General features: G+C 36.0%; 1 protein-coding gene across 6 annotated transcripts in view; it reads right to left on the bottom strand.

Annotated features, from left to right (window-relative positions):
• Window positions 1-13985, bottom strand: part of VRK2 (VRK serine/threonine kinase 2) — a 103572-nt gene that overhangs the window by 20276 nt on the left and 69311 nt on the right. For all 6 annotated transcript variants that reach the window (XM_042981432.1, XM_042981431.1, XM_042981437.1 and 3 more), the window contains 3 exons: window positions 7228-7348; window positions 4883-4941; window positions 255-421 (listed from right to left, as the gene is read on the bottom strand). In XM_042981432.1, the coding sequence (XP_042837366.1) occupies window positions 255-421; window positions 4883-4941; window positions 7228-7348 (347 nt within the window). The remainder of the gene's footprint in view (window positions 1-254; window positions 422-4882; window positions 4942-7227; window positions 7349-13985) is intronic.

The raw sequence follows: 13985 nt of genomic DNA, 5'->3' as shown, positions 1-13985 counted from the left end.
GTGACCTCAGCGACTGCTTTATTTCTTTAATAGTACCCTAAATAGGCCATGGATCCTACTGTTTTTCTCTAAGAGACAATAGGTCAAAAGAACTTGCAACAAAATTTCCTGGAGCTCAGTTAGGAGAAATAGGAATTAAATGTAATAAGCAAGAAAGTGGGTTGTCAGACTCCCTCTGAGACCCAAAACAACTTCATTTGGTAGAAAAGCCTCACAGAAGGTAATCGTAGGATCCCAGGGACTACGTTACTTACTTTTTGATTGTTTGGAGTATCCACATTCACACTCTCTCCTTTAGTGGAAAATTCCAGTGGTCCTAAAGGTGTTCCACCTGGGTTCAGAATTTTCTTGAGCATTTGATAGTTTGGCTTTTCATCATATGCTAAATTATGAGCACATACCAAATACTGGGCTATTTCACCTGTGAAGTGTAAATTTTTTTTACATGTTATTCATAATTGGCAAGAATTGTCAAGACTCCAATATCATCAAAATCTCTCTATTCTCTCTTACACGTGCACACAACACACATCCTGAAGAAACTAAGAATAAACAATTCGATGCAAAGCACTTTTCAAATGATATCCAAAAATGACTGAAATATAGTGACTTAGAGATTTGACAAGATGGGAGAAACTGGTAATTTTTTTACACATCTTTGTTGATATGTTTACATTTCACTAATCTTATCAAAGGAAGCAAATTTTAAAATTATAGTTAGTGAGTTTGATTTATGAAGTGCAACTACTAAGAACTACATGAATAATATAATAGACCAGACATGCTTCATACTTCATGTTGAAGTTTTAAAAATTCAGTTAAAAACAAGTGTTACTTATTATAAACCTCCTTACTTCAATGGAAAAGAAAAATCACTGCAAGTTTTAATTCAGGCTTTGATTTTGAGATTATAAAAGTACATTTAGAGGGATGCCTGGGTGGCTCAGTCAGTTGAGCGTCCGACTTCGGCTCAGGTCATGATCTCACGGTTTGTGAGTTCAAGCGCGGAGTCGGGCTCTGTGCTGACAGCTCAGAGCCTGGAGCCTGCTTCAGATTCTGTGTCTCCCCCTCTCTCTGCCCCTCCCCTGCTCATGCTCTACGTCCCTCTGTCTCTCAATAATAAATAAACGTAAAAAATTTTTTTAAAGTACATTTAGAAATGAGCTTGAATTCTAGGTTTTCAGCCATGACTAATTTTAGAATTCATCGAACCTCCCTGGAGTCCTCCACACCTAGCTAGCCTAGTGCATTCACTAGTGCATTCATTATATAGCCTTTCTGATCTAGAGCAGAAGGGGAAAATGTTGCTACTTTTTCTTTTCAAGTTTGTTTGTTTATTTTGAGAAAGAGAGAGTGCAAGTGGGAAAGGGGCAGAGAGAGGGGGACAGAGGGAATCCCAAGCAGACTCCCTGCTGTCAGTGTGGAGCCCAGTGTGGGGCTCGAACTCACAAACTGTGAGATCATGACTGAAGCCAAAACCCAGAGTCAGATGCTGAACGGACTGAGCCACCCAGGCATCCCTAATCTTTTTCTAATGTAATCTCTTCCCTAGAACTATAGTAACCCCCTTCCCCCTGCCAGAAACTATGAACTACAAACTTCTAAATAGAAGCAGAATTAGTAACCCAAAGTTACAAATATAGCTGCCTTAAAACAAATGTAGTTTGCATTTTTGTTTCAGATGGAGATTCAATCTAAAATCCAGACACAAGTTAAGTGATCATACCATATACTGTTTAAAATCTGGCATGTTTTCATTTGTTCACAGAGATGTTTAGATACTCCACTTTTTACAAGCTTTTCCCCTTCAAAAACTTATTACTGACACAGACACAAGTACCTCTTACTAAGTTGTTTATATTCCCATGGCAGGGAAAATCTGGGAAGCTTTGTGGGTTGGCAGGAGTGACTTCCTAATCCTTCCTTTCCCCTCCAGGCCCACCTCCATTCCAGTGGGGAACCGCGGACCCTGGGTTTATCTCCCTATGGGGAAGAATTCCAAAAGGAACAGTCACCATCCTGTTCCGTCCGCTATGAAAGTCGGAGTGACCATTTTATGCCATATTGTCCATAGCCATTTTCTAGGAATATAAGGCTACTGTGGCGAAAATGAGAACTCTTAGCTCCAGGTTTTTTTGGTTTTGTTTTTTGGGTTTTTCTTTTTTCTTTTCTTTTCTTTTCTTTTCTTCTCTTTTCTTCCTTCCCTTTCTGTTGATACTTAGGCAATTATAATGCAACCTACTTTTTCCCCTAATGTCTAAGATATATCAAATTCTGTTCTCTAACATTTGATCAAACAGATCTCTATTAGCTGGCAAGTAGTTATAACTCATGTTTCCAGAAGCCCATTGGGGAGGTTTGATTGCTGAAGGGACGATTAAAAAGAAAATGAGATTAAATTACATTCACTGTTATTTTAATGTAAATATTCTGTTGTTCTTTGGCCCTTTCAAGATTGGTAAGCCAGGTTTGGCATATATTATTATAACTCTATTAACCAAAATATCCCAAATGGAGGAGAGAGCTGAATAATCGGGGAGAAGTTTTCACAGGTCACCGTTAGAAGGCAATGGAAGATTCTGGCACTGCACCAATGGACAGCAGCTGTGCGGCAAAGCCTTCATGGGTCTGGGGCTTGGAAAAATGAGGCATCGGTGAGGTAGGAAAAGGAGAGAAAGAACCGCCCTCTTATAAATTCATTATTATCAACCTGAAGCTTAGACTATTGTGATGTATTACTGCTTTAAATGTGAGCCTTCCAAGATCTAGATTTATTATATTAAGTATACTTTTTAATTTACTAGCATATTTCTGGAGCTATAAAACAAAATGCTTTGGGTAGTATGAAATGGTGATATTCTTGAATCATCTGCTTTTAAGCTAATGAAATATTAAGTATCATTACTATCATTTCAAGAAATACAAACTTTTCAAACTATTATTATTACACTGAACTAGACATGCGTGTTTCAACCTCTGTGGTGGTTTTATTTCATAAGCTGCCTTAAAATAAACCTTTTATAAATCGGATTAATTGTCATGCTTGCAATACCCACTCCTCAGCACGACCAACTAAGGAATCTTCAGTTAATAGTAAAGTTTCAAAGTTTTATGCTTTAGAAACAGAAATCTGCATTTTATAAAATAATAGGATGGTCTCAAATAAATGGTTTGTACTGAAAATGGGGGACCGGGCACTCCTGTCATTTCTCATTATCATCCAAATCTTCTGATCTCCAGTAATAGAAGTGTCTCGAGTATACACAGGTCCACAGGCATTTATCTTGTGGGACCCAGGGCATCTGGGCTTTCTTTTCTATTCCAGAACAGTTAGTTGCTTTTTGTGCAGGAGGGGCAGAAAAGGTAAAGGAGATACACAGTGAAAAAAATTTTTTTTGACATATCCCATCTCTCTTTTTTGCTGTCTTATTGAGTAAAACATAAACGGTATAACTTGGTCAAAATGTCAATAAGCATATTAGCCAAGAAAGAATATTGGCATTTGAACCACATCACTCAGTGCAGTTACAGAAAGGAAAAGCCTTCAGTCCATCCCCTGACCCCCAGGAGAATACTCCCCCTATGGCGCCTCCATCAGAAGAGGGACCACAGAAAGTGGGAAGCAGGAGGCACAACACTGGGGCAGGCTTAGGACTTGGGGAATAGAGGTGGAAAAGCAGAACTGCTTTGTTCTTCTTTAGTTTCCCATGGAAATGAACATTTTGGTTTCTTGTCAAAGAAGGGCTATAAATATAAGTTTAAGATGATTTAACTCTACTTTTAAACTCTCAGATGGAAACTGATGCTATTTGACCTTATCTAGAGGGTCAGCGTACACATTTACTTTCATAAGTCAGCTAAAAGCTAACGTTGAGATTACCCAATATAGAGAGAGAACAAGGTTCTTTCTGCTTATCTGTCTCTGAGAAAAAGTGAGGCTGACAATAGAAGGGACTCTTTTCTCTAAGACAATCGAACTCATTTGCTAAATTGGTGCCATGCATGCATATGCAAACGACAGGCACTTGGGTAATTCTGAATTGACTATTTTTACTGATAATACTGTCAATTTAAAGAATTCCAAAACAATCCATACTAACTCAAAAGAGAAAACCATTTAATGAAATGTACCTTCAAATCCCAAGGTTATATGCCTTTGCTAATCCAAAATTTTTTTTTGCAGGCTGTTCAGAGCGCAAACCCTGAAGGGTTCAGCGATGCAAGTGTTCAATGATTTGGTTATTTTATTTTATTTTTATTTTATTTTTTTAAGTTTATTTATTTTGAGAGAGAGAAAGCGAGAGAGTACAAGAGGAGGAGGGGCAGAGAGAAGGAGAGGCAGAATCCCAAGCAGGCTCTGCACCATCAGCACAGAGCCCCGTGTGGAGCTCGAACTCAGCAAGATCATGACCTGAGCCGAGATCCAATCAGATGCTTAACCAACTGTGCCACCTAGGCACCCCAATGATTTGTTTTTTTAAATTAATGATTGAAGGTGCTCTTTCCTTAGATCAACTTTATCTTCTTTGAACAATATAAAGAGGAACAAAAACAGAACGTCAACTCTAAAAATACTAGATACAGTTGACTATTAAACCTGTATATGATACCCCCTCCCCTGCCAAAAAAAAAAAAAAAAAAATCAGTCAACAAAGCCTAGAACACTGCCTAAATATTTTCTTGTAGCATTCTTGTGTTCTAATGTCAAAGAAGACGTAAACATTCTCTTCCGTAGCAACTTATCTGTAACCCTGTGTAGGGTTTTCTCCGACCCATGTGGCAGTGGGAGAGTGTGGGTTAAGCAAAAGCTGTAAAACAAGAGTGACAAATGTGGTGACGTGTAAATCACATAGGAGAAGGTAGAAGTTATCATTTGACTTACAGCAACTGCTTCCGGAAGGAGCCCATTGAAGCACTGACTCAGGAAGCTCATCCAACAGACTAAAATGAAGTAGAGTAATACACAATGAATTTGTTTGCAATCCTGCGATTTGTTGTTTTGATTAGAAAACAAAATTCAAATTCTGTGTTAGTGGGTCACCCATGTTGTGACTTTCAATATTTTTTTCACCCACCTGTTATGGATAAGAGGGTAAGTGGAGGTGGAGGGGATCCCTCCATTCTCACTGACCAATTTTATATCAATCACCTAGGAACTAAATGTAGATTTATACTATAAATGCTTGCATTCGAAGTTTGTAATACAAAAGTAGGGATATCCATCATGATTTTTTCTTAAAAACAAGAAAAAATACATAGGAAAATTCAATCTGGATTTTCAGGAGATTTTTCCTCAGGTACTTACCACTGGGGAGGGGCAAATTATTTAATTATTTATGTATACCGTTCCCCAGTGGGAGCAATATATGCTATCCTATGATTCGAGAGGTTAACATTAAATAACCAAACAAAACCAACAAGAAAAGTCATTTTTCTAACTCTTCCCAGTGTTTTAGACTGAACAAGTACAATTCTTTTAAGTTGCTTCATCCACCAGTAATATAAACATGCAACTAAAATTACTGACATGAACGTCTGATTGACAAACTCAGGCCCAGGCAGAATTGCAACAATAAATTCACTGATCTAATATTACCCTATGTCAGGTAGATAAAAGGCATAGGGAGATAAAGTATTATGACTGTATATGCAAGCATGCCCTTACAAGGAAATTCAGAGTATGCCTTCTTAGCAGTTGAATGAATTATGATTATATAATATCAGAAGTTTAAAAATGTCTGTAGCTTATCTTAATTATAAACTTCATTATGTATCAGCTTCACTGGCTTGTAGATTTATATTAGTAATTAAATAAAAATGAAGATATTAATATACATAAGGATCCCCAAAATGGAAATAGAGGTTATGTTTATTAACATTATATTTTATTATTTTACATGATACACTATTTTTGTATTTGAATATACACACATAGGCATATTCTTTAGATATCCACAATGAATTCAACTACATATGTATATTCTTAAAAGATTACAACAAATCATATTCATAAGTTTTCTTAAAAGAAAAAATACACATAATCACTAAAATTAAAATGTGAGCCTTTTAAATATAGTACATTATTCAAATCAGGTAAACTGAGGTTAAAAACTGGATATCCAGATTGCTTATACATGCCCATTACTGTGCTTTGACTTGACCCATACATTGAAAAGTGTTGGTTAATATGGACACTTTAATCACTGCAGTAAAAAACTGATTAGATAGTTCTAATATTGACTTATATGAATGTGTTCGTTTGGGGTAAGGGACTAGGATGGTCAAGATTCCAGGCAGAGAAATATTTCATATAATATATCCGTACTTACAAATGTAACCTGCATTACTTTGCATCTGCAGGCTATATCCTATCAGGCACTGACACCACGCTGAATTTGAAGACTGATTTCAAATCAGACTGATTTACCCCTTCTGTAAACTTCCGTTGGGACTCACCCTACTTAAAACATAGCTGCCTTTTCCAATCACAATATTACACGTGTGGATAACTACTGTTGAGCAGATCCTAGTATATAATGAAAAACTGGCTATTCTGTGCTGCATGCAATTGCTTTCTGTTAAGCCTTATCAGTGAGAAATTAGTAAAATAGTAACATGCTCTGTTCTCAATCTGACCTGGTTCTCTGCTAACAGATTCTAGATGAGAAGAATTGAATGAGGAATATTAAAAGTGTTTATGTGGTTGCAAGATTATCTCTTATATAAATACCTTATATAAAAGTTTTGTTTGTTTCTTCCTTAAGAAACAAAACTTCCCTCCAAGATACAGAATTAAGAAAGAGGTATATTGCTCACTTGAAAAATACAAGCCCAATTTGTCCCATTTCTCGTTGTTGCTTCGCCCAGTTAATATCAACCCCACCGAACTCAGACTGCCTCCTTATACATGTACAATGCTAATTTGAAAATACTCTTCCTTGAAAAGACTACCACCTAGAATCTAAGCTTTGGAAAACATGTAAAAGAACAAACACTTCACTTTATGTTTTGCATGACAACTCACATACATGCGATTTCATAGGTGTCTTCTTAATTGATTTTATGTCTGTAGGGTGTTTGGTTTTTCAAAAAATAGTTTTCAAATTTCAGAAATTTGCCTTGGTTCTCAGACTACGAGAATGGCAATCTTCTCTGGGATATTTACTCCCTTTAATGTATCCCTTCAGACCTGCCGCTGTACGTGATGGAATACTTGAAAATGTGTACTTTGTTTTAGCAGTCTGAACAGCCACAGGGTCCCGCAGGCTCCGCTCCCAGGGCAGTCTCCCACATAACCACCGCAGCAGGCAGTAGCCGAGGGTTTCGAGGTCACTTCGTCTGGACAGGGCTAGAGGAGGAAGCATTGAGAAAGAAACATGAGGGACAAGCAAGTTTTGAGACAGAGAGAAATTGTCGAATGAACTACCACTGATGAAATACGAAAAAGCCAAATGGGCAAATGTGTTTTGTTTATTCAGCTGGACTAAAACTTAAACGCCCAGGCTTTTGGCCCCAGTCCACAGACAGGCAGTGACTTGTTGCTGTTGAAAGTAAGGGTCAGTTTCCTCACCTCCTCCAACTTCATCCTTCCTTAGTCTGGCCTGTCACATGAACTTGATCTCCATGGCCTCTGACATGATCCAGACAACCCATAACCTGGCACCAACACTTTCTCAAAGAGCCAAGCAGTAAAACAAAGAAATAAATGTCTGCAGCTAAATTGCTAACATATGTTCCAGGAAGTCCATGGGGTCTGCGTTGGTCATGCAGAGACCCTTTGAGTGCAGACTAAACACTGATGGCCTTTCCTGTTCCACTCACACTGGGAGCATTTGATGTTGGAAGAATATGACAAAACTGCCATCTAGTGTGCAGTATTAAAAAACAGGTCTGTCGTAAGATTTTTCAATTAAATGAAAGTACAGGGTAAAAAATGCCTCCTGCTTTTAGGTATCTGGTTCTAAAATTTTACAAATATTTTTAGATATATAAGCAGTGCCAAGCTAAAATTCTGGCCAAATATCCTGAACAGAAATATAAAGGTGAGGCAATGGTGTGCATGGGGTAGAGGCAGAGGTGGTTGGATACAGATTTTTGAAGTCAAACAGAGGCTTTCAGAATTTACAATAAGATGGCTTTTCATCAAAAAATACAGAAGAACATTTCAGGCCACTGTAAGTATCATTTATATCAAACTATTAAATTCTGTAGACTGATTTTATCATAATTTTATATATTTTTTAAAATACCTATTTCAAAAGATGGACAATGAAATCTAATATAAGTAAAAAAATATATAACAAATACTACTGAAATAATGATTAACACATTAATGAGATCCCACAAAATGATCTCATTTTTTTTTATAACCATTTCAAATTGTCATAAAACAATGGGCTGGTATTTACATTTCTGCCATTACTTGAACGTTCATCTGTGTAGGGAAATAAAATCTCCTAAGTGCAGTATGTGGCTGTTAAACCTGCTGTAAACAGGTATCCTATTTTATTATCTTTCATTAAATAAACTCTGAAAAGTCACTCAGGAAACTTAGTTTTTAATTTAAAAAGTCACCTACTAAGAAGAATGCTGCTAGCACATCATAACTACTTTTGGTTACCATACACAGGTTATAATAAAAGCAGAAGACAAGATTAACTCTTACACATACTCAATCTTAACTGCTATTAGAGTACTGGATTATTAAAGGCCCTCCAATTGAGCAGAATGCTACAGTCCCATGGGTACTGTTTACTTTCTTCACAAGCTTCAACAATGTCCTAATGCAAGACTTGGCTCTCCTATTCAAAGAAAAACACAATCTCTACCACGCTGGTTGGTACTGATTTCTTCACTAATAAATCTCCCACTAATAATGGAATGGCTCCATTTATACAGATGTGTTCACAAGTCCCTTTTCCATTATGGCAATTCCCAATTACCACCACTTTAAATTCACATCCTCTAATTTTCAAAAAATAATTTTCAAAGAAAATATATATTCTGGCACCTGTTTGGACAACATAGGCTACACACAAGAGGCCCCTGGAGGAAAAATGATTAGAATTAAAATGGAATGAACCTTCCCATCACTTTCCCACCCTTCAACTGAGGGGTGAATTGATATGAAGTTGTAAGTAATGACAAATCATTTAGATTTCTGAAGTCAATTTTTCATAAACTGGTCTTCCATTGAAATAGCCCTGTGAGAGTTAACTTTTACTTCACTATTATAATTAAAATACATGATCAAATTTTTCAACCTTTATTTTGTTTTATTGCACATATGCATTGATAATTTTAGTTAGGTAAATGTTTTACTACTATTTCCACTAAAATACATGTAATATTAAAAAAAAATCCTATAGTCACTCTTTCGCACCATTAAAAAGATAACTCTCTCTGATATTCCCTCCCAGAGAAACAAATTACAAAGTTCTATGTGTTTTAATGAAGTTCACCTCTAAGACCTAATGATTAGGTCTTCTGCCACCTACTATACAGAAAAAGCATGTTAAATTAATTAAAAATAAATATTCTAGATGACAATATTAGCATATGTGTGGGTATAATTAACAGAATGATCATATAGCTTTAATTGACATTAAAATGCATCATCAAAATAGAGATGATATTACAAAAGTATAATAATTCTAGATAATAATAATATTAATAATCCAATCCAATCCCAGGAAATGGAGTTTTGTATATGTACCATACAATATAATTGGATAGTTGGATAGTCTATTTCCTGTTTATCTGGAAAAAATTAAAATGCATAAAATAAAAAAATAAGAATTTATTATATCTGAAAATAAATATTAATATCTAACTATAAAAATATTTTTATAATTTGAAAGTTAAAATATATTATGAACTATTTTGTTTCTGTAGAATTTGTATCTCTGTATAATTTATTATAATAAAGTTCTTCAGTTGAATTTGATAATTAATGTAATCATTAACAGTATATTTTCATGTAGATTTCCTAAAAAATCAAACTTTTACTTATTCTGAGCTACTGCTCAGAAATGTGGCAAGATTCAGTTATTAATATTTTTCTTCTACACTCTCTTAGTTTTATTTTATAATTTTTTAAAACATTTATTTGTTTTTGAAAGAGAGAGAGGGAGGGAGAGAGAGGGAGAGAGGGTGTGAGTGAGGTAGAGGCAGAAAGAGGGAGACAGAGGGTCTGAAGCAGGGGCCACACTGTGAGTGCAAAAGCCCCATGTGGACCTTGAACTCATGACCAACAGTGAGAGCACGACCTGAGCCAAAATCAAGAGTCACTTGATCAAATCAAGGCTGCCCAACTGACTGAGCCACCCAGGGGCCCCTCTCTTGTTAGTTTTAAAATAAAATTTAGCATCTAGTTTTTATTTAGCTTATTACTATGGAGCAATGCAAATGACTCTTTATTGAAAGCCTGTTGTATTCTCAATTGTTTAACATTTCTAAATTATGAAGTACTGCCAAGAGTAACAGCAATTTAAAAAAAGCACAGGTGTGGCTTGAATGCCATTTCATGAAAAAGCAGATTCCAGAAAGAGTGGACACTAGAATGCATAATGAAAATAAAAATAGTTAATATGATTATGGATCTGCTAATGTGCCAGCCTGGGAGGGGTAGAGACAGAGAGAGACAGAGAATCCCAAGCAGGCTCCGTGGTATCCAGGCAGAGCCTGAGACGGGGCTTGATCTCAAGAACCTCGAGATCATGACCTCAGCAGAAAACCAAGAATCTCGACGTTCTTGAGATCAAGCCCCGTCTCGGGGTCTGCGTGAACACTACGGAACCTGCCTGGGATTCTCTCTCTCTCTCTCTCTCTCTCTCTCTCTCTCTCTCTCTGTCTCATGCTCCTGCGCTCCCATGCTTCACCCCTCTGTCTCACGCAATAAATAAACTTTTTTTTTTTAAAGAAAATAGATGCTCAGAGAGGTTAAATAACTTTTCTTGTATCACAAAGCAAAAATTGAGAGAGCTCTGCATTGAAATCCAAATCTTCCCGAACCCAAAACCCACACTCAATCTAACAATTACATTACATCTTTCATTTAACACCATTCAGACCACATTACCTTAACTACTTCTATAGTTGGGGGATTATTTGAAGCAGGCATTTTAACTTAAAATACCAAAGGACATATTGAGACAAAGACAGCTGTTTGTCAAGGAATAAACAAACAGCAGGTTCTGAGGTCTAAGCTGCCACACTAAAAAAAGTTTCCATGCAACTATCCCTTCGTGAAACAATTCCTTTCAAACTACTTCATTCTGATGAAGAAGGGTCTCTAGTTAAAATATTACTTTCTAAAAGTGTTTCGATGGTCCTGGTCCTCCGAGCTGGTATGAGAATGAGAGAAGTTCACTTAGAGAACTGGTCCTTATTCTAAAGACAAACTGGAGTAAAATTATCTAGGGTCAACTCACCAAACAGGATGAAACAGGAACCGAGGGCAAAAGAAAGTTTAAGTGTTCATCCCAAAATATATCGATTATTTGATGAAAGTATTTTCTGTTTAGTTTTATTTTTTATACAGAGTAACATGAAGTATGAAGTATGAAGAAAAATAAGATTAGGTAGGAAATAATAAAGTGAACTTGAAAACTTCTGCCTTAAGCAGACAGGGTTTAAACGCCCAAAACACTAGTTTCTATGCTCAGAGATGACATAAGAAAGGAGAAAACATCTGAATGAGATGTTCACCTGATGTATCAAATGGTGCCTATCTGCAGAACAAATTTAGAGCTTTCTTTTTTTCCCCCAGCTAGTTGTCTATGTTATTACATTTTGTCAATTTAGATGCATAAAGAGCTAAAAAATTTTATGGTGGCCACAATTTATTTTAATTTATTTTAATTTCAAAAAAGGGTATTAGGAAAGCAGAATGCAATGTGTCACATTTCAAATAAAATATTCAACTCCGGTCTCTCTTATTTTTCATTAACTTTAAAAAAGTTTTTAATGAAGGGGCGTATGGGCGGCTCAGTTGGTTAGCGCCTGACTTCGGCTCCGGTCGTGACCTTGTGGTTCCTGAGTTCCAGCACCTTGTATCTGGTTCTCTGCTGTCAGCTCAGAGCCTGGAGCTGATTGGGATTCTGTGTCTTCCTCTCTCTCTGCCCCTCCCCCACTCGCACTCAGTCTCTCTCTCTCCCTCCAAAAAATAAAAACATCAAAAAAAATTTTTTTTAAAAAGTTGTCCATGAAACACTACTCTGTGAGGCATAGGAAACGTTATTCAACAGAGCAAAGCTTTTTTATTTTTATTTTTATTTTTATTTTACTCATCCCGCCACCCACCTCCCCTCTGGTAACATTCATCAGTATGTTCTCTGTAGTTAAGAGTTGTTTTCTTGGTTTGCCTCCCTTTCTGTTTCTTCCCCCCTCTTCTTTACTTGTTTGTTTTGTTTCTTAAATTCCTCAAAGGTATCTTACATTTGGCCAATGTGTACTATTAACCCAAAAAAATAGATTAAGACCTACGTTAAGACTTTAAAAGTCATGCCTAAATGTTAAAATTGGGGTATGCCATGTAGAAGGAATAGTGTCTTATTTTTTATTTATATATCAACCAAATACTATTTATAGCAGTCACAGTTACCTAAAAATCGAAATCAATGGTATGTTTTTCTGACTACTAACAGGATCCAAGCTTGATAGTTTACCTTAATATCATAATTGAAAAATTATGATAATAATCGAATCATTGTTTAAGGAGATAAATATTGTATAAACTGTATCATTTCCTCAAGTTTGGTAACATGAAAATACACTCGCAGTTTATTTCACATACATTTTGTAAGCTGGAGTGCTAGATTAGGGTGAAAGGAAACTGTGCAAGAAATAACACAAGACTTGGATTTCATACACCGTAGCAACTGGCAAAAATAAAAAAAGTCTATGTCTCTTTCCTTGATACTGAATATATTACACAAACAAATGGACATTTAAAATGCAATTTAGATATCATATTTTATGGTCACCAATGATGTCAAATTAAAACAGGTATTATACACTCAATGTAGAGGTCTGAAGTATTTAAAAAAACTCAATATGTTAAATGCAGTATATCTCTGGAGAAATTAGGTATTGACTGCATGCCTCAGTGAGTAGAAAAATCTACAAAAATCCATACCACACATTGATCCAAATATTGCTTTTTAACATTACTAAGAATGTAAGAAATTTTAAAACACTATATTTGACACAGATATAATTCTCTTTAATTATCAGGCAACAAGCCCAAAATATGTCAATGTTTATACATGTTAGTGTTTATGAAGAATAAAAAATTAATAATAGAAGAGACAGATAAACCCAATGTATATTATTCTAATTTTACACTAAATGAAGCATTTCAGCCACCCAGAAAATACCTTTAGGCCATAGAAGAGAACCGAGTTTAGAAGAGTAACTCCAATTTTTAAAAAGCATACAGATATACAGAGATGTAGGACAGTCCTGGAAATGCTCATCCATCTATCCATCCATCCCTGTATCCTCTATTCATAGCTTTTGGTTTGTAATAATACAAGCTGCCTTTCTTTTTACATAAAGTTGAACTAGAAAATGCTTAGGTGAAACTGCTGATTGGCACCTTATACAAGCGCTTGCATTAGAAAAACCCAACTAATCCACAGAAAAATGAGAGTTAGCTCTGGTTTCCAAGTATCCACTAGAAAAAGTAGGTAAGACCAGATAGTCTGATCACGTTAACAGACTCTGTTAAGCGGCTAATTCAGAAGCCAGTTTTACACGGAAGCGTGTATATTTCCCTGGGCCTGACCAGACACAGATACACCTGACATACAGCAAATGCTTTGCAACCAGAGGTTCTACTTCCTAGAGATAACTTGTTTTGCTCTTTATGTTTTCCTTTGCATTATCTTTCTCAGTATTTATTTGATCTCACGGCTGGACTGGTAGAGAAAAGATTTTTTTCTGAGATTAAACTACATAGTGACTGTACTGAAAAGTAAACA

Source organism: Panthera tigris, chromosome A3 (genome assembly GCF_018350195.1).
Source record: "Panthera tigris isolate Pti1 chromosome A3, P.tigris_Pti1_mat1.1, whole genome shotgun sequence".
NCBI classification, from domain to species: Eukaryota; Metazoa; Chordata; class Mammalia; order Carnivora; family Felidae; genus Panthera; species Panthera tigris.
This window is presented reverse-complemented; position numbering and strand designations above follow the sequence as displayed.